This window comes from Magnolia sinica, chromosome 6 (genome assembly GCF_029962835.1).
Source record: "Magnolia sinica isolate HGM2019 chromosome 6, MsV1, whole genome shotgun sequence".
NCBI classification, from domain to species: domain Eukaryota; kingdom Viridiplantae; phylum Streptophyta; class Magnoliopsida; order Magnoliales; family Magnoliaceae; genus Magnolia; species Magnolia sinica.
This window is the reverse complement of record NC_080578.1, coordinates 1235529-1259809: the sequence shown is the minus strand read 5'-3', so window position 1 is coordinate 1259809 and position 24281 is coordinate 1235529. Positions and strand designations below refer to the sequence as shown.

The following is a 24281-nucleotide window of genomic DNA, read 5'->3' as shown; positions in this document are numbered from 1 at the left end:
TAGGACATTATTTACAGTGGATCTCTCAATAAAATTATTTACAGCGGTCCAAGTCAATCCAATTTTTTTTATCACGGCTAAACGAAAATTGAGATATCTAACCAATAAAAAAACCTGATGAAGAATCCAGTATTTATGACCAAAGGATCTAGGAAAATTCCCAAATTATGACCTAGTTATTGAATAGTATGGAATCCTCCATAAGTGCAAATGTCATGTTTCTGGAGAAGGCTAAAGAAGTGTGGGGTGATCTATGAGAGATCCGTTCATCTGATAAAAATATCTCTTGTAGTTATCAGTTATATGAAGAAATATTCAAGCTCCAAACTAAAGGAATGTGGACAGAGTTGAATGTGTTTCAGACCCTGACTACCGATTTGGACAAATTATGTTAGCAATATGAAGAGTTCCGAGTGGCTAAGTTCTTATCTAGATTGAAACGTGAATATAAAACGGTTTGTGTATAAATTTTGGATGGCAAAGATGTGTCATCTTTAAACAAGGTGTATGCATGCTTCTGGTGTATATCTTTGGGCTCTATAAATGGTTCCCATGACAGCTTGGCTCTAGTATCTAGTGCCGTTCTCTGGCCAGAGTTGCGATGGTGGTCATGGTGATACTGACATGGAAGGTGACAGTGGCAAAGGTCATGGACCTAAGAAGTGCACACATTGCAAGCTCTCCAGTCATTCTATTGAAAAATATTGAGACCCCCATAGGAAGCTCGTATGGACTAATCAAGTTTCCCACAGTGGAGAGAGCAGCGGACCTTCTCAAGCTAGTTCTACATCTATTGCTACACAGACACACATGACTTGTGAGATGGTTACTCTAGCTCAAGAAGAATATTCCAAGTTGCCGAACAATCAAAATCAGTCTATTCCTACTACTTTCACGGCCACTTTCACCCCTATGGCTATATTTGTGACCTCAAGTATGGCTTATTTAGGATCCAAGTCACGTATTCCATGGGACCTCAAGTATGGCTTGTTTAGGATCCAAGTCACATACTCCATGGGTAATTGACCCTGGAGCCTCCGACCATAAGACAGGTCAGTCTAGTGCACTTCCGTCCATCAATGGTTCATTAACACTCTCTTGTCACTCCAGCAAAAGATAACCAATCCAAAGTATGTGGAATGGATACCATTTATATAAATCTCTCTTTCATTATCATCTATTTTATTTGTTCCAAAATTTCCTTTAAGCCTTATCTCTATTAGCAAACTTAACAAATCCTTTAACTATTGAGTCACTTGCTATCCTTTACATTGTGTTTTTAGGACCTAAAAGCGAAGAGGAAGATTGCTAGAGGACATGAGCATGCGAGCCGTACTATCTTAATCATGGCGTAGTGAGCGCAATAGCACAAAAGACATCTCAGCTTATCAGTAGTGTTGTTGTCTCGGTTATCCATCATTGAAGATTCTTAAGGGTGTCATTCCTTCCTTATCGTCGATGTCATGTTTAGAGTGTGATGTATGTGAATTGAGTAAGCATCAAAGTGCTATTTTTCCACCATGTGTTGAGCAACGTCATTTAGTTCCTTGCATATATTAGTTTATTCATATATTTGGGGTCCAGTTAAAATATCCAGTAGATCCGTATTAAGCATTTTGCTATATTAGTTAATGATTTTTTTTCAAAAGGTAACAAAAATCGTATAGACAAAGCGCAACAAAGCGCGAACTATACAGAAGGAGACCAAAACCAGCACCCAAATATACAAACAAAGATGACCCAACCAAAATAACCACAAATTTACAAACGATTACAATCAATATCCCTATTCAAGCTTGAAGCCCAATAAATGACTAGACCCTTTGCACAAATCTTGACCCAACGCACAGCATGACTTGCGTTCCTAAAACATCTTTCATTCCTTTCCTCCCAGATTGACTCGCAAATAAGCATAGCCTCCATATACCTTTCCTTTTCTTTCCAACCTCCACCCCATGCCACCCTATCATATGGGAGCCAATAGTTATCGGGTTGGCCTAAGAGACATTAAACTTTGAGAGAAAAATTCCAAACTCTAGATGCAACAAGGCAATGAAGACGGGTGATTGACCGTCTCCAATCAGCCATACACATGACACACATATTTGGAAGCATCACACCCCGTTTCTGAAGATAATCCACTGTCAGAACTATTTCCCTTCCAACAAGCCATGCAAAGGCAGCTACTCTTGATGGAGCTCCATAAAACCAAACATGCTTCGTACGATTGTCAACCCCAATCGAACCACAACCATGCATCAAATTATTGAGAGATCGAACTGAAAAACATCCAGATTTCTTCCAATGCCACACCATTCTATCTTTTTTCCTAGGAGATCAGCGTACAAATCTGAAGAAGATTAAGCAATGAGACCAATTCGTCAGTTTCACTATCGGACAAGAGCAAGTAGCATTGATGGGCCCAAACCCCCAAATCTCCACTGCCTGAGAAACGAGTGGCTATTAAAGCATCATGCTCCACCACAAGATGAGCCAATCTCAGGGACAAAACTTGCAACGACTCCTCCCCAAGCCAAATATCTTCCCAAAAGCGGGTATTCCTACCATCTCCTAGAACAAACCCCACCTGCTGATTGTTCTAGAATGACATGGCTTTATTTATTGAAAGATAGATCTGAATTATTTTCTATTTTTAAGACTTCCCACATGGAAGTGCAGAATCAACCTAATTCAAAAGTGTTCATATTTCGGTCCGATAATGCCAAGCAACAGTGTTATCAAAATCGTACTATTCATATTGTATCGTATGGGTGTAAAATTCGAATCATACACCCAAATCGCAAATCCCAAATAATCGTACAAATCATACGATAATCGTAGATTACATAAATGGGCCCAAATTTTACTTAAAATTCAAAATAATAATAATAATAATAATAATAAATCAAATTTTCTTCTTTCTTTATACACTTTTGCTCGTAAAACATGAAAAAGGCCTTCCCAATTAAATATATCCTCAAGCGCGGATCAACAAGTGGTTTATTTGCTTCGCTTGGCTAGCAGGGCGGAACAGAATTTTGACGATTGATAATCTCATCAAGCGAGGCATGCATATCGTGAACATCTGCTCATGCTGTATGAGCGCCTGTTGATCCACTGTTCCTTCATGTCAAAAATTAGGGCCGATTTCTGCCAGATTTTTTCAGTGCCCTGGTGTGCTCCTGAATGGACCTCTAGCTTGATCTCGGCTAGGAATGGGCTCAAATTTGGGAAGGTCAAGTCAGTCATTTGGCGCATGGCTATAATCGCAATCTGGTGGGCCGTCTGGGAGGAAAGGAACGATCGTTGTTTAATGACATCTCTTCTTCTGTTTCAATGGTCAGTTCCAGGGCTAAAAGACTAGTGATTGAATGGGCTTCTAACGTTAACGATCTTAAGTCTTTTGACTTTAGCTCTCTAGGCTTTTAGGGCCTGTCTGCTATCTCAGCAGTTGTGCCCCTCTTCCCTTTGTCTTGTTGTTTTCCTTTTGTTGCTTCTTTCTTCCTTTCAATGAATTTCCTAGTTGCTTTTAAATAAAAAAAATTTAAAATATATCCTCTATTTTTTCTTGGAGAGAGAGGGGGAGCAAGAGGAGATTTTGATATTCAAAAACCCAAAACAAAGAAATCAAGATACTATTCACAATGGAATTGAATGCCATTTTTTCAAACATGATTCTACACTTAAGAAATGTATAAAAGAACAAAATTATTGAAGGACTTACATGTTTTTTAAGGTAAATTTTTCAAAAGACAACAAAAGAAAACAAAGGAAAAGGACGAGAATCATTTAATATCATTATATATACCATATACATTTTCTCAATTGATAATGTATTACTTTTTTGGTACAAGTTGAAGGGAAATGGATGATTAATGAATTTTTAATCTTTTATGATTTACTTATATTTTTTCATTTGTTTTTTATGTGTATTTAAAATCAGAAAAAATCTTACGATTTTCGATACAATTTGCAATTTGATACGATTCAACCTTTTTTACGATTTGCGATACAATAACGATTTTGACAACATTGCCAAGGAGTACATCTCTCTCTCTCTCTCTCTCTCTCTCTCTCTCTCTCTCTCTCTCTCTGACACAGGAATCCCACATTAGACATTCCGCACACACCCCACAACAAAACAGGCTTGTAGAACGGACAAATCGTCACTTCCTAGAGATAACTCGTGCTCTCTTAATTCACATGAATATCCTTAAGAGTTTTTGGAGTGATGCAGTAGTCACAACATGCTTTCTGATAAATCGAATACCATCATTTATTCTAAATAGTCTATCACCCCATTAAGTTTTGTTCCCAAATACTTCATTGTTTCCTCTACTTCCGAAAAAAATTTGTCTTTGTTTTGTTCATCAGTTAGAATCTGGTCATGATAAGTTTGATCCTCAAGCAATTAAATGTAATTTTCTTAGCTATTCACATACACAGAGGGGTTAGTTATCATTGTTATAGTCCACTTCGAAGACAATATGCATGTGACAATGTTACCTTTTTTAGTCTACCATGTTCTTCTCAAAAGATAGCAAATCTCTGAATAAGGAAACTATTCTCATACCAGTTGCAGTCAACAAAGACATTCAACCTCCATCATATGTTACTTCTTCCATTCCCATTGTGCCTCAATTGAAAGTCTACTCACAATGAAAACATTTCTTCATAGAGTTGTGATCTAGTAAGTTCTCTAGAAACATCTGACATTTCATTGCCCTAAGAAAAGGTATGCGTACGTGTACCAATCACCCCATCTTTAAATATGCTTCCATTCATTACTTATCTCCAAATTTCTGGAAGTTTGCCACATCCTCATCTTCTTTGTTCTCGAGTCTCATATGAGGAAGCTCCATAGATATGAATATCGGTATCGCATCGGCTGATACGGCCGTATCGTATCACGTATTGGCATGAGCCGATATGTGATGTGATACAAGGTCGTACTAGGCCGATACGAAACAATTGACCCGTATGGGCCGATACTGGCCCAACACGCCCATAAAAGGCCAATATTGAAGTATTATTATTTTCAAATTCTTACTCATATCGCCTATTCTTTTTTCCATTTAAAGCATGAAAGAAGCTTAAAAACTCATTTTAGGTTAGATCTAAACCTATTTTGGGATTAAAACAAATGATTTGAATGGGATTTGACAAATCGAAGCGAAATGGATCATTATAGGAAAAATCTTCACTTTCTTTATGATATTTTCATCTTCATTTTGTTGTATTTGAATGTAATGGGCCCAAGTTCACCAAATCATGCTGGACTTGTGTTCAATTAGGGCCCATTTGGTTGACCTTCAACAAGTCAAACCAACAAACAACATTATCATCAAAGCATGGTCCAATACACCATCATTTGTATGTTCAAAATACCCAAAAAAAAAAAAAAAGGAAGAAGAAGAAGAAGAAGAAGAAGAATTGAATCTTGAAAATTTTATTATTCTTCTTTTTTTCCTAATATTTTTTCTTAATTCTTTGGCTTAAAAAAATTATGACCGATACAGACTGATATGGGCATATACGACCCTGATACTGATACGCAACACCATATCGTATCATTTTTCCGCCGAACCGATAGTAACATTTAGAACCATGGGAAGCTCTGGTACATAATGGGTGCAAGCTGCCTATCGAGGAAGGGATGGATGCACTTCATCATAATGAAACTTGGCAACTCACCACTCTTCCAACTAGTAAACGTTTTGTGGGTTGCAAGTGGGTCTATATAATCAAGTTTTATCCCGATGGTACGATTAAACGGTTAATACATAATGGTATATCAGGTCTCATTGTGCTTGTAGTATGTGTGGATGATATTGTTATTACTGGAAGCGATAACATGGGAATTGAAGAACTTAAGAAGTATCTTCAACAACATTTTCTCACAAAAGATCTGGGTCATCTTCAATACTTCCTTGGTATAGAAGTAGTCAAATCCAAAGGAGTTAATCTATCTCGACAGAAATATGTTTTGGATTTACTCATGGAGGCGAGTCTTCTTAGGACCAAGCCAGTTGACATTCCAATGGATCCTAATCACAAGTTTGTAATTGATCGAGGAGATGGAGTGGAGGATCCAAGGAGGTACATAAGATTGGTTGGATAACTTATTTACTTAACTATTACTCAACCAGGCATATCCTATTTAGTGAGCATGGTAAGCCAATTCATGAGTTCTCCAAGAGTACCTCACATGGAAGCAGTTGTTCGAATTTTGTGCAGACCTGAAAGGAGCATCAGGTCAAGGAATTTTGTATAAGTGGAATGGTCAATTTCGAATAACATGATATTCAGATGTAAATTAGGTAGGTTCTTTAGCAAATAGACGATCCACTACTGGATATTCTACAGTTGTGAGAGGAAATATATTCACATGGAAGAGCAAGAAGCAGAGTGTGGTGGCCCGATCAAGTGTCGAAGCAAAGTATAAAGGAGTTGCTCATACATATGGATCAAGAAATTGTTGCAAGAAAGTGCACATACTTATGCAATTATTTTGTGACAATCAAGCTCAAGGTATTCCATAACGGTAATGATGGTCGTAACAGCTACCATCGTTACCTTTACGATATGGGCCATAAAAAATAATAATAATAATAATAATAATAAAATATTTTTTTTTTAAAAAAAATCCTGAGAAACCTGTATTTGCCCCGTAACAGACCATTATGAGCCGTTATAGGGGTCTTAACGACGGTCACAGTTAATTTTTCCATAACGGCCATTACGACCGCGTAACGTATAACAGTTGCCATTGTTACCTTTATGTAACGGCCTTTACAACTCTGTAACGGCCGTTACGACACACCGTGATTAGGCTGCTTCACACATGGCAAACAATCTCTATCACGAAAGAATTAAACACATTGAAGTCGATTATCACTTCATATGTGAGAAAGTTTCCAGTGGCAAAATCTCTACTCCATATGTTCGATCTCAAAACCAATTTATTGATGTGTTTGCCAAGACTTTTTGTTCCACACAGGCTTCACATATATAGTCCAATTTTCAAGCTTAGCATAGATAATATCTACGCTCCAGCTTGAGGGGGAGTGTTAATGAATGTGATATAGGCCTACATAGGCCCACTTAGATGGGTTAATTTGGTCTAGGACATAGAAAGAATTTTTGCTCTCTCCTCTCTTCTCTCCTCTCCTCTCTCTTTCTTCTTCTCTATTCCCATCTTTCTTTCCACTACTTTATAGACCAACACAAGTGGATGTAGGCACCTTTTACATACGTGAGAATGTAACATTCGCAGGGTACAGATTTAAATTGTCAATTAGATGTTCATATGTCAGTTCTTCTTTAAAGGATGTATGCTATATCTATGAACTTCTTTTTTTAGTTCTTTTTTTCCCATAACAGAGAACCTAAAACCCTCTACTTCTGCTAGCAGTAGATCCAGAAAATATTTCCATAAGAGAGATGCAAGGACATCTAACCTAGTGTTTTAATGAATGAAACACACATTACCAAGTTTGAGAAGTTTCAAATCAACTTCTCTAATGTTATAGAGCTTTTCCAGTTCCTTTGGAAGAAGTGTGAAAAGATATTCTAGCACACATGTAACCCCTAAAGAAAAGGGCAAGAATATATACTGAACTCTGATGGTATAAATCAGCAACATATGCACACCCCAAAGAAAAACTCGAGAGCATAAAAAGAAAAGCACAAATAAACTCTTAACTGTAAAATCAAGCAAGAACATGTTCTAGAATCCAAAGAGGCTTGACACAAGTAGTTCTTAAAACAGAGGTTCAAACAAGTACACATTATTCACAAAGATAAGTAGTTAAGTACCGATCCGCAATGCCATGGTGAGTGCATGGAATTCCAACATAGGTTGCTATTTCTGAAGCAGCAATTATTCCTGCAAGATGAAAACATGATCAGACATTATCCGTCAAATGATTTAGAAAGTAATCTAGAAGTGGATGGGAGCAATTATACCTGAAATAAACTTCACTTGAATTCCTTCTTGTTGGAATAAGTCCATCTCCTTTATTTAAGGTACTTTAAAATTTAAAGAGATATATAGAAAGTGTTCATGCAGTATTATAATAATAATAATAAAATAAAATTTTTAAAAAAAAAGGAGAGAGAAAGATATCAACAAGAGCTACATCCATAAACTAAAGATATATCTATTGTCTACAAACTACAGGAGTGCCCCCCTCAATAAAGGCTCTATCCACGATCATTTCTCCATCCACAACCATCATGAAAGATTTCATTTAAGGAAAGCAAATGGGGGAAAAGAGGAAAAGAAAAGGAAAAGGAAAAAAAAAAATACTACCCACCACCATGATCAATTAATCATCAATGACATCGAGTTCATCCAAAACCATCCTTGATGCCTAGTACAAAGTAGAACATCAATTCAAAAATAGAAAATGACCCTATGCTGCCATCCCCTGAAATCTGAAAGCCATCCATGGGTCATCAATTCCTATAAGACAGAACATAAACTAGTTCAGTTTATATTTTTTAACAGGAACAAACAAACTAAATACAGATTCGTGAATTTTATAAAATAATCAATAGAAACTGACAAACTGTGTATACCTGTTTTGCCAAAAGAAATGCAACCTGAAAATCATCATCATGTTTTGTTGTCCTCCTCTATTACCATGAGAGAAGCCATCTCAATATCATCACTGTCATCATCATCCGTGACAGAGGACAGTGTAGAAAGGGCAGATTCGCCCAATGATAACCCCGAGGCTGATACACAAGAAATTTGAAATTAAACTATCTTCTAAATTTAAACTAAGTTAACAATAATTTAAATTTGAATTTGTTTTACCTTCTAATTCCTTCCGCAACCAATCCTGTGCACATATCAACCCTTGTACAATCTCTGGCTGCATGGAACTCCGATATTGATTGAGTAATCTGCCACCTAAATTAACTGTTTCCTCGGATGAGATGGTTGACACAGGAATCCCTAAAATATCACGAGCCATTTGAGCTACGATAGGGTACTTCGGTGCATTAAACTTCCACCAACCCAAGACATCAAGTGAGTCGCGATCTAAATCATTTTTTAGGGGGTGGGCAGCATCATCTAAATACATTTCCAGATCAGACTTTACTTGTTGGCTGGATGAACTCTGTTGAAGGAATTTGTCGAAACCTTTTCGCCTATCACTAAATGTACCATGTGAAGGAGCACCACTAAATCCACTGCCTCCATTGACTCTGCTTTGACTATTTTCAACACTCAAGCTAAAGTCACGATCAGGAATAGATGAGGTCAAGCAGACCGCATATTCATTATACAGATTATGCAACCCATCACGGATACCTTTTGTCCTTAATTCAGTCTCATTGCCATAAATCTTTGGGAAGTAATACTCGATCGACTTCATCTTCACTCGAGGGTCCAAGATGGCAGCTATTGCCAAAATCAAGCTAATGTTGCTCCAATACTTATCGAATCTCTCCTTCATTTTCATAGCCATCAATACGATGAAGTAGTTTTCGCACACACACCACTCTTTAAGCTGCAAATGAATGCCACAAATCTCAGCAAAACACCGATTTGCAGTTGGATATTTAGTCCCTGAGAAAATCCGTGAGACATCATAGAACAACTTCAAACAGTCACAAGTGAGTCTTGCCTTTTCCCACTCTTCAGTGGATGGTGCTGCCTTCAAGTTACTGTCACACTCTGCTAAAAGAGAGATCACATCCTTGAACTCCAGGGCAGTTTCAAGCATCATATATGTCGACTTCCATCTTGTTGGAACATCAAGAATTAGTTTCTTTTGAGGGGCTCGAACTTGCCTAGCTATACCATTAAACATATGCTGCCTTAATTGAGAAGATTTCACAAATTTGACAACCTCACGGACTTTTTTAGTTACCTCACATATCGCTTCCAATCCATCGTGGACAATTAAGTTGAGAACATGTGTGCAGCAACGCACATGAAACAACTCACCATCCTTGAGTAGCAATCCCTTTGGAACAAGCTCCGAGACAAGATCACGCACCACAACATCATTAGTGGAGCAATTGTCCAATGTTATGCTGGACAATTTCCCATAAATGTTCCAGTTGTCCAACTTTTCCATGACAACTTTAGAAATTGCTTCTCCCGAATGAAGATCCTCAACCAAGCAAAAATTCAGAATACTTCTTTGCAGCTTCCAATTGTCATCAATATAATGTGCACTCAAAGACAAATATCCCAAATTTTGATCTGAAGTCCACAAGTCAATGGTGAGGCTTATACGGCATGAAAGTTTGTCCAACACCTCATACATTTTCTGTTTCTCTACATCAAAAATTTTCATACAATCGGCCTTTATGGTATTCCGAGACACAATCTTGAACGATGGTTGAAGATTATTAAGGAATGTCCTGAACCCATGATGGTTAACAATAGAGAATGGGTACTCATGTAAAATGATCATACGGGCAAGATCATTTCGACTACGTTCTTGATCAAACTTAAAGTTCTGTACACTGCCTGTCCCATCCTTGCTCAGTTCAGTTGTCTTTATCATTAGTGGGGAGGTGCCATCCTTATTTGCTTCACTTGCTTTTATCATTAGTGGGGATGCCCCATCCTTATTTGCTTCGCTTGCTTTTATCATTAGTTGCGATCTGTCTGAATGCACTCGATTGTACAGGAGACATTTTTTCAAATGCTTATGCAAATGACTAGTCCCCTTCTTACTATCCCCAACCAACTTTCTCTTGCAATGTTTACATGTAGCAAACTCTTTCCCACCTTCTCCTTTAACTTTTTCAAAATCATTCCATACGCTAGATGTTAATCTTCGCTTCTTAGGAGGAAAACGTTCAACAGACAATGCTGCCGTATTACTGTCAACATCATTTCTCATTGTAGCTTCTGACATGTTTGAAAATGAAATCTGTATTTAGCATGAAATCAATTGTAAATGAATATAGCCAACAAAAAAATGGCATGAAGATTTACTACTAGGAAAGCATGAACCATGACACCATAAACCATGTTTTTCTCAGGCTGTGTTGTATATTTCCTTGAGAAAAACAGATCAATCTACTAGTGAAATACAATGTACCAAGGCATAAAGATTTACTACCACAATATAAAGATCTAATAGTGAAACATGGATTGTTTAGCTTCGAAGTTTTACTGCCAAAATATACAATACATTCTGAGAAAAACATATTGATCTAAAATCGGCAACTAAGATGGAATCCAAACCAACACTAGCTTAAATGGGGGTTGGTGTGGGGGAAAGGACAGGTTTTGGTAGCCTGTTGCACATCTTGGGTGTCAGCCTCAATCTTGATGTACATGTGCATGTGTATAGTGGTTGAGTCCTCAGCATGGATGTTCTTCTTACTAGAAATTGCATTCATTGGATCATCCTAACTGTTCAATTAGAGGCCTGAAAATGGACAATTAAAATAGTACTCAACTGCCCACACTTGACAGGCAAAGCCACTTTGATCACATGTCAATAATGGTGCACAATGATTGACACATAAAGGTCCATCTGGGAAATACTTGTCTGAGTGTCTTTCCTTTGGTGATTCAATTCACTAGATAAGATTGTCCAATGGCATATTTTTTGGGTTCCAACCCATTCACATTGTAGCCCACCAGATAAATAGTCTTATCAGAATCATATTTCTCATGTTTGTGGTAGCGGTGGTTCACCGACCTCATTCAAAATTTCATCAAGAGAGGATAAAAAAATGATGCTATCATTTGCAAAAAAAAAAAAAAAAAATAGTCTAACCTCGATCAGCATAATATTTTTTATTTATAACTGACAAATGGCAGTTCTAACCATGTATAATTAAATAAATGAGAAGCCAGTTTCTTCTTCTTCTTCTTCTTCTTCTTCTAATGTTGGGAGGCCAACAAATATGTGCCACCTGCTCCTGCTCATAAATTGGAAGCGCCATCTAACATCTAGGCCTCTTTCTTCCAGCTATTCAAGATTGCCTCAATTCTCCCGAGTATTGCAAGTCATGGACGGGGTTTTCATTTAGGCTGTCCAATTTGAGAGGGAAAACTCTTTAGAGAATGCTCCCACATGTGACTATGTGGGGCATTAGGAAAGAGCAAAGCTGCAGAATATTTGAAGGTGTCACCAACCCACAGTCTCAGGTCAAAGAAAAGATCAAATCCCTCATGATGTATTTGGCCCTAGTCGAAAAGGAATTCAAAAGAGTCTTGGCTTGGGACCTCTCCACAAATTGGAAGGGAACTCTTTACAACAATGTTACATAAATTGCCAACCCCCTACATTTTCCGTTTCAAATATTGTGTCGTGGATTATGGGTCATTTGCGATCCAGATTGCTATCTTTTACCGATCCAAATATAGTTCAATAATCCTATTATAGATGAAGTTGAAATGGAAATATATATTCAGAACCAAGATATGTATACATTGATTTATGCAACATTATGCAGGACCTCTAATTATAATATTCATCATTCTACAGTACATATACGAATCATATTCATTATCTCATATATGAATTACCATATCAATTCATATATAAAACTATATTGTATATACCTAGTGTATGTACTGGAGCAACCAATATTATCCAACCCCTACCATACCACATTTTGGAGGAAGTAGTGTTCCACGTACCCGTTCATGCACCACATGGTAGAGCGACCTGTGACCTAGGTAACCTTGCTTTACAATATGGTGGCTGCAAAAAAAAAAAAAAATCCTGATGATTGGCAATTGCCTCCATGAAATTGGTAGAAGTTACAGGGCATACAGGGGCATTCAGAATTGGAAAAAGGCTCTTCATGATGATTGTTGTGAAATCAAGCTTGTCTTCTCAAGTCCTATAAGAGAGGACAATTTTAGTAAGGGCCAAGTTGGAAACAATGTTGAAAGGTATCAATCTGATAAGGAATCGTTCACGGATCACCTTGTGGTGGAAGGTGATCCAAAAGCGCCTAGGATTGGGTAGTTGGGCTTCCAGATTGTTGAGTCCTCAATGGAACTAGGTCATCATGGTGAATGAACCAAGGTGTTCCGTAACGGTATTGGCGAGCGTAACAGTCCCCGCCGATACCGTTATGGGTAACAGCAGTTACGCCCTATTAACAGTTTTTTTTGTCAAAAAATTCCATAAAAATACGGGGGAAATCTCAAATACTAAAGAGGATTACAAGTCTATATTCTTTTTTTAAAACCATGTTTATGATGGCATAACGGTCCACATTTTTTTTCCAATTTTTAAATTTTTGATGATATTCGGATGAATAGTGACTATTGAGGAAAAAACCCCAAAAAATGTTTTTGTTTAATATTTAATGTGGATGATCCCAACAAATATAGGATGATTACATGTACGAAATGATGCCTTCGATTAATAATGTTAACCACATTTTAATTTTATATTTAGTACTGCATTCATACGAATATATTTATCATTGATACTAGATATTTAAGAAATTAAATATAGGAATTTTTACAGTCAATCCAAGGTTGGGTTCATAAAATCATCAATCAGGCCAAGACGGCATTCTTAACAAAGAGTAGACCATTACACACCATCTTAAACATTAAAAAAAAATACATATTTAGAATCATCTAAATATTTGGGATTTTCCCCATATTTTTTCGAATTAAAATAAATAAATAAATTACAAGGGCTTAATGGTGTTGGTGGGGACCATTACACCCATCATGTCGTTACAACACACCTTGTTCCCACATTGGATCACATTCTTGACTCCCACTCCCTACACAGCCTCCTAGTTGTTTATATTTACTGTGCAACAAAAAAATTTCCAATCTAACAACCAATTTGTCCCCCCTTTGCTTCAGCTTCGCAGCTATAGGCTAGAGCACTAGAGAAGTTTTCAGGCTATTATAAGGATGATTCATACAGTGAATTGTCCGTTGATATAGTGTGAGTGCCAGTGTAGGTCCTTTTGTGAGCTGTATTCTTTGTCCACTTGTGCTTTCAGTCCTAATAAAATTTGCATAATTAATTAAAAGCAAACTGTATAGCATCTCAATCCAATTGTTCCCCACTGCAAATGTCTTCCATTTATGAAGCACATTTGATCAACCAAGTGATTATTTCTACTAGCCAAAATATAGTATTTTGGATAAAGAATTCAGGTGACTTGCATACCAGATCAACCTCCTATTGCTCATGCCATAGTATCAATTCATAGACACAATGGAACTATTTGGATGCTATTTGTCTTGTTATGATTATTTTTGTAGCCATCTTTCCCATGTCAGATGGTCCATTACAAACTATGACTGGTTTGACATAAGAGTGAAGAGAACATTTTTTATTATGATTTTTTTTAAGGATGTGAAGAAAACATTATGATATGCATGGAATTGGAAAGTCCACTTCCATGGAAAGGCTTCTTTATTATTACTATTATTATTTTGAAAGAACTCATTTACGCTGTTTTTGAGGGAATTATTTCCATCGGGCATTGAGTTCCATGGAACTCAGGGCATTCAAACATTGGAAATCTCGAGCTCCATGGAATTCAACAGAGGATTCCACACATCCCAACAACAAGTGAAGAAAAAATAGCCAAATTCCCCATTGACGGTCCTTGACTGGATACAGAAGATGGTCAAACAGCAACACCAACATTCTTGCATAAAACACATGCATGGGGCATCTTTGAGTGAATCCAAACTGCACAACTTTGTTTTTCAACATATAAGAAACCCAAGATCAATTGCAAAATTAATGCATTATTCTTTACAACATGGCAGCACAGACCAATTATGGGATAAGGAACGAGCAAGTCCATTTGGACCAAAAAAGTCATCTTTCCACATGAATTTCTCAATTTTAAACTCAACTTCTTCCATCCATCAAGGCAATGACCAACCAATCTCTTCCATAATGACAGAAAGATTATCTAACTCTTTGTGTATTGCTCCAATTTGAGGATGAGATCTATCATTATACCCAAATGCATTCATTTTTCCCTCAACCTCAATCCAACTACACGATGGTTCCTTCTTCACCCCCCGCTCTTTCATTAATGTTCTGATGCTGGCTGCCTTTTCCCACATCCCTTTCATGGCATAAATATTTGACAAAAGAACATAAGCCCCTGCATTTAAAGATTGAAAACTCAAGACCTTTTTTGCAACAAGTTCACCCATTTCTAGATTTCCATGAACTCTACATGCACTTAATAAGGTTTCCCAAGTATTTGTGGGGAGGTCTACTGGTATTTGTCTTATGAAGTCATACGCTTCACTCAGGAGTCCAGATCGTCCAAGGAGGTCAACCACACATGTATAATGTTCTGGTTTGGGAATCAACTTCCAGTCCTTTTGCATAGAGTAAAAGAATTGCCAACCCTTCTCAACTAAACCTTTATGAGCACAAGCAGACAAGAGGCCGAGAAAGGTCACATGGTCTGGCTCAAATCCAGCTTGAATCATGGCAGGAAAGAGCCGGAGCGCTTCCAGGGCAGATCCATGGTAAGCTTGGGCTACAATCATGGTGTTCCATGCAATTGTGTCATGGTTCAACATCCTCTCGAACACCTGGCCAGCATCAGTAATCAAGCCGCATCTGGAGTACATTGTAATTAATGAACTCACCACTCTTGTATCACGTTCATAGCCAGACTTAATCGCATGAAGGTGCATCTTCCTTCCCCAACCAAGTGCAGAAAGAGCAGCGCATACAGAGATTACAATTGTAAATGTCCCTTGATCAGGCTTAAATCCTTCTTGGATCATCCTAGAAAACAAAATCAATGCTTCCACACTTTGGTATCCAGAAATAATTGTATTCCATGAAGTTTCATCTCTTCTTGGCATCTGCTCAAAGAATTTGAAAGCATTAACCATATCATCGTTTTGCACATATCCTTGTAAGATAGAATTCCATGACCTAATGTCGCGTTTTGGCATCTTCATGAACAGTCGCAAAGCATCTTCCAGCATTCCATTCTGGACATGACCACTGATCATTGAATTCCATGCAACAATATCTCTATGAGGCATTTCGTTAAATAATTTGCATGCAGTTTTGATATCTCCAGCCTGCAAATAACCCCGAATGATTGCAGTCCATGCTTCTACGCATTTTTCAGGCATCTCTTCAAACAAGCGTCTGGCACTTTTCATCAGACCAGCTCGTGAATAACAAGTTATCATAGTTGTCCATGATGCAACATCTCTTTGAGGCATTTTATTAAATATTTGACACGCATCTTCAAGATATCCCAATTTGACATAACCAGACAACAAGGCATTGTAAAGAGACGTTGCAGGCTCAGGTGCACGATCAAATAACTCTCGTGCTTCAATCACGAGCTCATGTTGGAGATACCCCCCAATCATGATTGCCCAGGAGACGGAGTTTCTTATGGGCATCTTATCAAACAACTCTCGCGCCTTTACAATTCTTCTGTTGTTCATACATCCAGTGATCATCGAATTCCAACAGACAATGTTTCTTTCAGGCATCCTATCAAACCATTCTAGAGCTTCTTCCAACATACCACAACTTGCATACCCAGTAAACAACGCTGTCCACGACACAACATTTCTCCTAGGCATGATATTGAATATCCTCTGTGCTTCAGCAAGTCTATAGTTCTGGACGTACCCCGATATCATGCAATTCCATGTAACCAGATTTCGTTGGGGCATTTCATCAAACAATCGGCGTGCAGACTCCACATCCCTGCGCCTGAAGCAACTTGTAATGTTCAGGTTCCACCAATATATGTCATTTTTTGGGATATGTGACTTTTGTTCAGAACTAACAAGCTGACATGAGTAAGACTTTGCAAATAGCAATTGCAAGCAAAGTCCAACCCTGCCCTTTATTGATAGAATTCGACTTAGCATGTTTCAATACTTTCTCTTCCCGTCAGTCTGAAAATATCAAGAGCCAATCATTACAGTCCACCCCATCGGAAAGAAAAACAAGAGCAGAATGCAAACATAAGGTTGTGTTTGGATGCACTACTGAATGAAATTGAAACAATTAGTTAGATGAAGTAGAAATGGCAAGATTGTAATTACCTTCCAAGCTGGACTTTAAAGGAATTCCCTCACAAAGAATAGGCCACGTCATCAAAATTCAGCCATTTGCACTTGATTGAACTGAATGTTTGCTATCCAATTCAGTGATGCAACCAAACACAACCTAAGAGATTTCCATCATCCAACCTGACTAGCAATGTCACATTAGGTTCTGATTTTGGCAAATTGGAACAAGGACTTCTTCAATAAGAGTGTACAAGAACACATTCCGACCAATGCACGATACAAGACAAGCATACTGATTCTAAGGATCTATTTCTTCCAGATTAGCAATCCTAACAGGTAATCACTAAAGTGAAAGAAAACTTGGAAATAAAAAGAGCCCGTCTTTAAAATATTTCCTTAGTGCCATTTCTCTTTTCCTACATATATCAAATATGTTGCCATTTAAAAGCTTTTATGCAAAAGAAAAGATCCACAGTAGCTTGCATGCATCAATCAGACAGTGCAACCTATCCTATTAAAAATATGAGTTCTATTGGAAGCTATAATTCACATCCATCCATATTGATACATACACCTGCTACTTCTATGATGCATTACACCCCATCGCACACGTGCACAAGAAGAGGCATGGGTGGGACCCCACTGGAGTCCCTTATTTGTTTCAGCTTCCCTAGTTGTTTCTTTGCATTTTTAGAAGGTCCTGTTCAAGGTAGATCAGGAATGGCAATATTCAATAAGGACTCTACACATGTAAGGCCCAATTTTGCCAAAGTTGTTATCGTATTGCCAATCGTAATAGGGCTTCAATTGTATCGAATCACAAATCATACCATAAATTGTTTGACTTTTTTCTAATTTTCTTTAAATATCAATAAAATTGGAAATGTTATAAATAAATAAATAAAAGAAAGAAAGAAAAGAAAACTCATCAATCATCCATTTCCCACCAATGAGCCCCAAGAGAAGTAAAACATGTCATGATATTGGCAATTGAGAACTCGTATAAGGTATAAATATCCTGACAATGTCAAAGGATTCTTGTCTTTCCTTTATGTTTTTTGTTCAAGAACCTTACCTTAAAAAACATGCTAGAGTCCAATAATTTTGCCTTTTTGACGGTAGGATCACGTTGGAAAAAGTGGTATTCAATTCCATTGACCAAAGAAAAAGATATTGTGATGTGTTTGTTTGGGTCTTGGAATATCAAAAACCCCAAATCTCCTCCTCCCAGAAGGGGGAAAATTGAAGATTTCGAATAAGGGAGGGCCTTTTACATGTTTTAAAAGCAAGACGGTAAAAAACAAGGAGAAAAAATGTATAAATTTTGTTTTTTTAATGTAAATTTAGGCCCATTTACGCAGTCAACATTTACATCTCATTTGCGCAGTCAAAATTTATCTTACAATTCGTATGATTCGATAAGATAATCATACGATTCAATGTGATTCAAACAATTCGGTTATGATTTTTTGGAATTTTCTATTTGAACTTGCAATTCATATCGTGTGGTGTGCGATGCAATATGAATCGTTAGCACAGTTTTGACAACATTGATAAGGCCTATAAATAGGGTCTCATGGACTCACGTGGAGGAGAATTTTATAAGATTTTCTGAGGGATTTTCTTATGGTAGAAGAGGGGGGTTTTAGTGATCATTAGCATAAAGGCCAGAGAACTATTGAGCTTTGGTCTCAGTCTTTTCTTCCATCTATCGACGCATGTGGGTATTTTGATCTTTAATCTGGCATGTAAATCTCAGTTTGCAAGTACTTTCAATTTTATTTTATTTTTATTCTATTTGCATTTATTTGGTATAAGAGGAAGTTCTGCTCTTGGGGGATTATTTTTTTCTTTTTCCGTTTCTGTTTTCTATGCTCTCGCCCTTCATCCCTAAATTATTTCCCATAATCACTAGCCAACCCATAATCAGCTCCTGTCAGCTCTATTTCAGCCCAAGCACCTAAAAACTGTGGAAAACCCACAGTCTATCCAACAGATCAATTCCTAAATCAGTTCCCCTGCATCCTATTACCCACACCTAAATTCTGAAACCAAACTGTCCTGAGGCTGCCAAACTCCAACCCCAAATCTTACCACAGTTTAGATCAAAAACCAGCCTTAGTCCACGTCAATTTAACCCTACCTTCATTACATATCTAGTAACTAACCCTGAGCATTACCAGACATCATATTCCAGGACATATTTGCAGTCCATGTCTGGCCCAATTTCTATCCATTGACTTTCTAGTTGGGCGTCCTTCGAAAGCAGTCCATTGAAGGCCCCATTAACATTTTTAGTTTATCCCTAAACAGTTCCCTATCCTTGAACCTACCCAGCCTGCAACACTTTCTTAGCATCCCAACTCTTCCACCTTTTGTGATTTCCAAAGCAACCTCCTTCACATAAAGATCTTACCTATTCCACCCACAAGTGTCAAAACAAGTGGATTTTCCCAGAGTCACGAGATGGCAGATGAGAAACAAAGTGAAGTGTTGAAATCCATACAGCAATTGCTGGATCAGATAAAGGATTTACATAACCATATGCCCCTGATGGAATAAAATAGCAAGAAGAACGCTCCTGAACCCTAGTGTTAATGTTAATTTGGAAGAATTTACGGAACCAGGGAATCACTCCCCTAAGAAACCCGGGTCTCAAACACCACACAGAGATGGCATGAATCAAAAATATGAGCACAAGACGCACATCGGACATCAACCACCCCAATATCCTTGGTAAGTGCCCCGGACACCTACAGCCCATCATCATTAGTATCCAGATTTTGAGGCCACCCAACCAAATCATGCAGAATACCAATCAAGCATGTGATCATGGTGGCAATTCTCATCCTACTCTACATTGAATAGGCGGGTTTTGCATCCTTCAACATTTCTTCCTAAAGCACCACACAGAACTAGCCAATGCAACAATACAAGCATCCGGAGTACTTATAAAGCAGATCACAGTGGCAATATGAGCCACACAGTCTCAAGAAGATGTTAAGGGAAAGGCATATGCCCAAAATCAAGGGAAACTCACCAACATGTGTTTCAAGTGTGGTGGAAGAGCTCATTTTGCATAAGTCAGCCCCTTACAAAACCTGCAATTGTGTGAAGAACAAGAGCGTGAGTGGGATGATGAGGACAGCATCCTAGATGTGGAGGATGAGTACAATGAGGAGCTGACAAACAACACTAGTCCAGGCAATGTATTCAAAAACGATTATGAATGGCCATTATGTAACAGTAACAATGCGAACCGTTATGCGTTACTGAGCCATAATGGCCATTACGAGGAAAAAAAACAGCCCGTGGCCTGCAATGGTCCGTTGCGGGGCTGATACAGTTTTAAAAAATGGTTGTAACGGCCGTCGTGGCCAGTGTCATAACAGTAACAATGGTGGCCGTTACTGAATACCTTGGGTCTAGGAGTTGATGGGCTTAACAAAATTTATTTGTTACTTGTGGTAGAATTCTTCACTAGACATGGTCAACAAGATGAAATTGAAGGCCCACAAGCACCCTAACAATCGTGTGGGTGAATAACACTTCCATTCCAGTTATGAAGAGGTGTCAATTGAACTTTTCATGGGACCATTATAAAGAAGCACTTTGGTGTGATATCATTCTAATGAAGGTCACACATTCTACTTGGGTGCCACGGCTATATGATAGGAGGGTGGACCACTCAGGTTACAGAGACACATATATTTGCATGTACAAGGGAGGGAACTTAAGCTAAATCCTATGAGAGATGATGACCCTAAGGATAAAAACTAGAGACGGCTGTTTTGGGCTTGCAGCGATCTATGAAGAAAGTCAGGAGCAAGAAATACACCTTAATGGGGCAAGAGTGTGAACGAGAGCCGACTGAGAAAATTCCTGTCCCTCCACTTCAAATTCAGGATATTTTGTCTCGATTTCAGGATTTGACACCAATGAGTTATTGGATGAATTGCCTCCCATGTGCGACATCCAGTATGCGATCAATTTAATGTCAAACTACCAACTGCCACATTGCCAATCTACTAGCAAATTGAATGAATCAAACGGAGCACACTATGCTTCACTAATGGGTGGAAGGATAGCAAATGGAGAACATGCATCGCCCTTGCTATTCTTGAAAGCCTTTGCATGCATCGCCCTTGCTATTCGTGAAAGCCTTTGCATGCATCGCAGTTGCCTTAATGACACCAAAAAAAGATAGCGAATGGAGAACATGCATTGACAAATGCACCTTCAACAAGATGAGAATTAAGTATATTTTCCCTATTCCTCGTCTAGATGATATGTCAGACTTGATGACAAACGTTGTGATTTTCTAGAAGATCATTTTGAGGTGTGACTGTCATCAAATCAAGATTCATCCGAGCAATGAACAGAAGACAACATTCAAGACAAAGGACAGATTGTCCAAAAGATTAATTATGCCTTTCAAGCTAACCAACGTACCAAGCACACTTTTTTTTTTGAAGGGTGAAGAATTATATTAAGGAAAAAAAAAAAAGCCCGAAGGCAAAGAATACAACAAAAGGGAAAATAGAAAAGAAAAAACATCCTAAAGAAATCCTGAATAATGGACCAAATCAGTGGGGATGCCAATCCTTCTAGAGGAAGAAAATCTTAGAGATTGTTGCTGATTGGGGACACTTAAATTCCTAAAGCAGAGGTTATTCCGCTCTCCTCAAGCACATTTACGCGCGATATTGCACAAATCCTTCAACCCTTCATCAGCAAGTTTGTCATTGTTTATTTTGACAAAATTATTGTCCATTGCTATTCACACGAGGATCATATAAGCATCTCCAAAAGGTGATGAGAATTCTACAGAAAGATAAGCTCTTCATCAATTTGAATGAGGGCACCTTTATGAGTCCTAGCATAGTTTTCATAGGATTTGTTGTGTTTGTAGATGGAGTTAAGCCGATCCAACAAAGATTCAAGCAATAGTTGCTTGGCCTCTCCCAAAAATATTGATGAAGTCCGAAGCTTCCATGGTTAAGCCACATTCTATAGGAGATTTAATGCAGGGGCATTTTCACACTGGGCTCGAGTGGGGTGGCCTATATGAAGTGGGGGAACGCTCGGGGTGGGCGGCCCGTGTAAGGCGGGCGGCTCATATGATTAGAGACCCATGTGAAGTGGGGCCCCATGAGGGGGGTTCTGCCGAGAGCTTGACCTAGGCTATGAGATAACAAAGGATTGATTCACCACGCTTTATCAGTTCGAGCTTTCAAAGCAAGTGATTAGTTGTCCTACGTCCAGGTTCATCAAGAACTCCAACTCTATTATGACACCCAGTATAGAGTGCATGAAGGTCGGTGGATTTTGATGGATCAAAACGACAACAAAGGCCTTCCAAGAAATCAAGCAAAAAGTGATGGAAGCCCCGCTCCTTGGGCTTCCTGATTTCAGGAAGGTATTCAACATTACGTGCGATACATCCTGATAATTTAGCGAAGTAGCATTACAAGTGTAAATCTAGGTGATGATATGTTGGATTTTATGGCTCGAGAGATTGGTTGTACAATTGTTGGGCCCCTCTTAAAGAATATCAGCCCTATTTTCAATCTGGAAGACTTTATAATTTACTTTCGATATAACGAAGACGAGAGGACTGAAAAGTTAACTACCCAAATGCTTTAAGTATCGTTGCTAATTAGAGGAAGTCATCAAAGCAGTGTTGAACAATCAGATAGTTTCAACAAGACAGTGAGGGCATCAAAAATTTCTAGTCAAGTGAACAGGTTGGCCAAGATCAAACAATATGTAGATTTCAACAAAATATTTCAAACACATAAACCCATAGCTCTATAAGGAGTACACCATCATTAACTAAACCGAGTCAAGTTCCTTCAAGATGGGAGAATTGATGCAATATCAAACACATGCATGTTTCACTTGTGCAAGAGAAGAGGCCCAGATGGGATCCCACTTGAGCACACATGGATGGAGTCCCTTATTTGTTTTAATTTCCTTTCCCAGCTTTGTTAGTTGTTTCTTTGCGCTTTTGAAAGTCCAGTTGTAGTCAGATTGGGAATAGAAATATTCAATAAAGATTCGACACAAATGAATGAGAGAACCTTAAGACATTTTGAAATCAGAATTGCTGAGAGATTTTCTTACAGTAGAAGAGTAGAGAGGGGTTTCGTGTGATCTCTAGCATACAGGCTAGAGGACTGTTGAGCTTTGCTGTCAGTCTTTTCTTCTATCTATATATCTATGCATGTGGATATAAGTAAACCTCAGTTTGCAATCTATCTTGACTCTGGCAATATGACAGTACAAAGCAGCACCATCCTCTCAACAGAATTAGAAAAACGAAAGGGCATGCTATAAATCGGGGTGGGTGCAGATATCAATCCCCAACTATCAGAAAAACCGAAGAGACATGAAACGCAGCAATTGCCAGCGATAGAATCAAACAGACGGTCATAAGTGAAGACAAACAAAACATGGTATTCGTTTTTTCTTCTGCAATCTCGAAATTCTTCACCTCTCTGAGAATTACAGGAAGTAGGGTTTAATGACTCTCTAATTGAGCTTCTTTAGCTCGTCAATCAAGGAAATAGGAGATCAGATCCATTTAGAGAGATCGTGATGATGATGGAATTCTAGGGTTATGTGTTCTGCGGTGAAAATTGGAAAAGAGAGAGAGAGAAAGAGAGAGAGTGAATGAGTGAGTGAGAGGTGGAAGTACCTTGCAGGCAGGGCAGCAGGATTTAAGAGCGAGAGCTCGAGCATCTATCTGAGAACCCTTCAGTTTCTGATTTCTCTCCGCATGACGCCTTGGCGCTCTCTGCTTCCCTCGCGTCATCTGTCCTCTCTCTCTCTCTCTCTTCGAGAGTGAGGAATTTAATTTCTACTAGGGTTTTTTCCGGGATGAGGAAAATGCTCGGGAGAGAAATGCTAAAATTGCATGAGCCCGAGTGCAACTTTCGCCTCCCAACTGACAAAAGAGTCAATAGTCAATCGCGCATTAGATCGGACCATGCTGTGCAAATGGGTCCGGGCATGTGGAATCCGGACCCGACTATGTTGCTTTGGCCCCTCCACAACCCGTTTAATACTGAGTTGGGCTGTGTCGGGTCCGGCTCAAAATAGGCCGACCGTCTATTTAACGAATCAGATCTGAGTAGAGTAGTGTCCGTATACAACCTATTCATTCACATGGGTAAGGCCTAGGTGGCCTACAAAAGGTCTGGCCATGGTTCAGAAATCAGGTCGGGTACCATCATAGTGTTCACCAACGGCTGGTTTTAGACTTGTATCACCTTTC

General features: G+C 38.5%; 1 protein-coding gene across 13 annotated transcripts; it reads right to left on the bottom strand.

Moving 5' to 3' along the window:
• Positions 1-8124: 8124 nt before the first annotated feature.
• On the bottom strand, positions 8125-23952 carry LOC131247884 (zinc finger BED domain-containing protein RICESLEEPER 1-like). 13 transcript variants are annotated; one of them, XM_058247812.1, is made up of 6 exons: positions 23703-23780; positions 20043-20103; positions 17036-17182; positions 8825-10882; positions 8584-8742; positions 8125-8467 (listed from the first exon to the last, which is right to left on the bottom strand). In XM_058247812.1, the coding sequence occupies exons 3-5, from the start codon at positions 17085-17087 to the stop codon at positions 8621-8623; spliced, it is 2232 nt and encodes a 743-aa protein (XP_058103795.1). In that variant the 5' UTR covers positions 17088-17182; positions 20043-20103; positions 23703-23780; the 3' UTR covers positions 8125-8467; positions 8584-8620. The 13 variants fall into 13 exon arrangements, with proteins under 13 accessions (XP_058103795.1, XP_058103803.1, XP_058103797.1 ...); XM_058247820.1 differs by lacking the exon at positions 17036-17182 and adding an exon at positions 12632-12695 and having other exon boundaries at positions 8825-10904; positions 23703-23778; XM_058247814.1 differs by lacking the exon at positions 23703-23780 and adding an exon at positions 16614-16697 and having other exon boundaries at positions 8825-10904.
• Between the last annotated feature and the right edge of the window lie 329 nt (positions 23953-24281).

What these genes read in the sequence shown, in the direction of transcription:
- LOC131247884 (XM_058247810.1), bottom strand. Translation starts at nt 23,819, where the DNA reads ATGACGCGAGGGAAGCAGAGAGCGCCAAGGCGTCATGCGGAGAGAAAT. An exon ending in CCTGCTGCCCTGCCTGCAAG is followed by an intron (nt 10,905 to 23,702) that starts GTACTTCCACCT and finishes TGCTAAATACAG; the next exon opens with ATTTCATTTTCAAACATGTC. An exon ending in GTTGCGGAAGGAATTAGAAG is followed by an intron (nt 8,743 to 8,824) that starts GTAAAACAAATT and finishes CTTGTGTATCAG; the next exon opens with CCTCGGGGTTATCATTGGGC.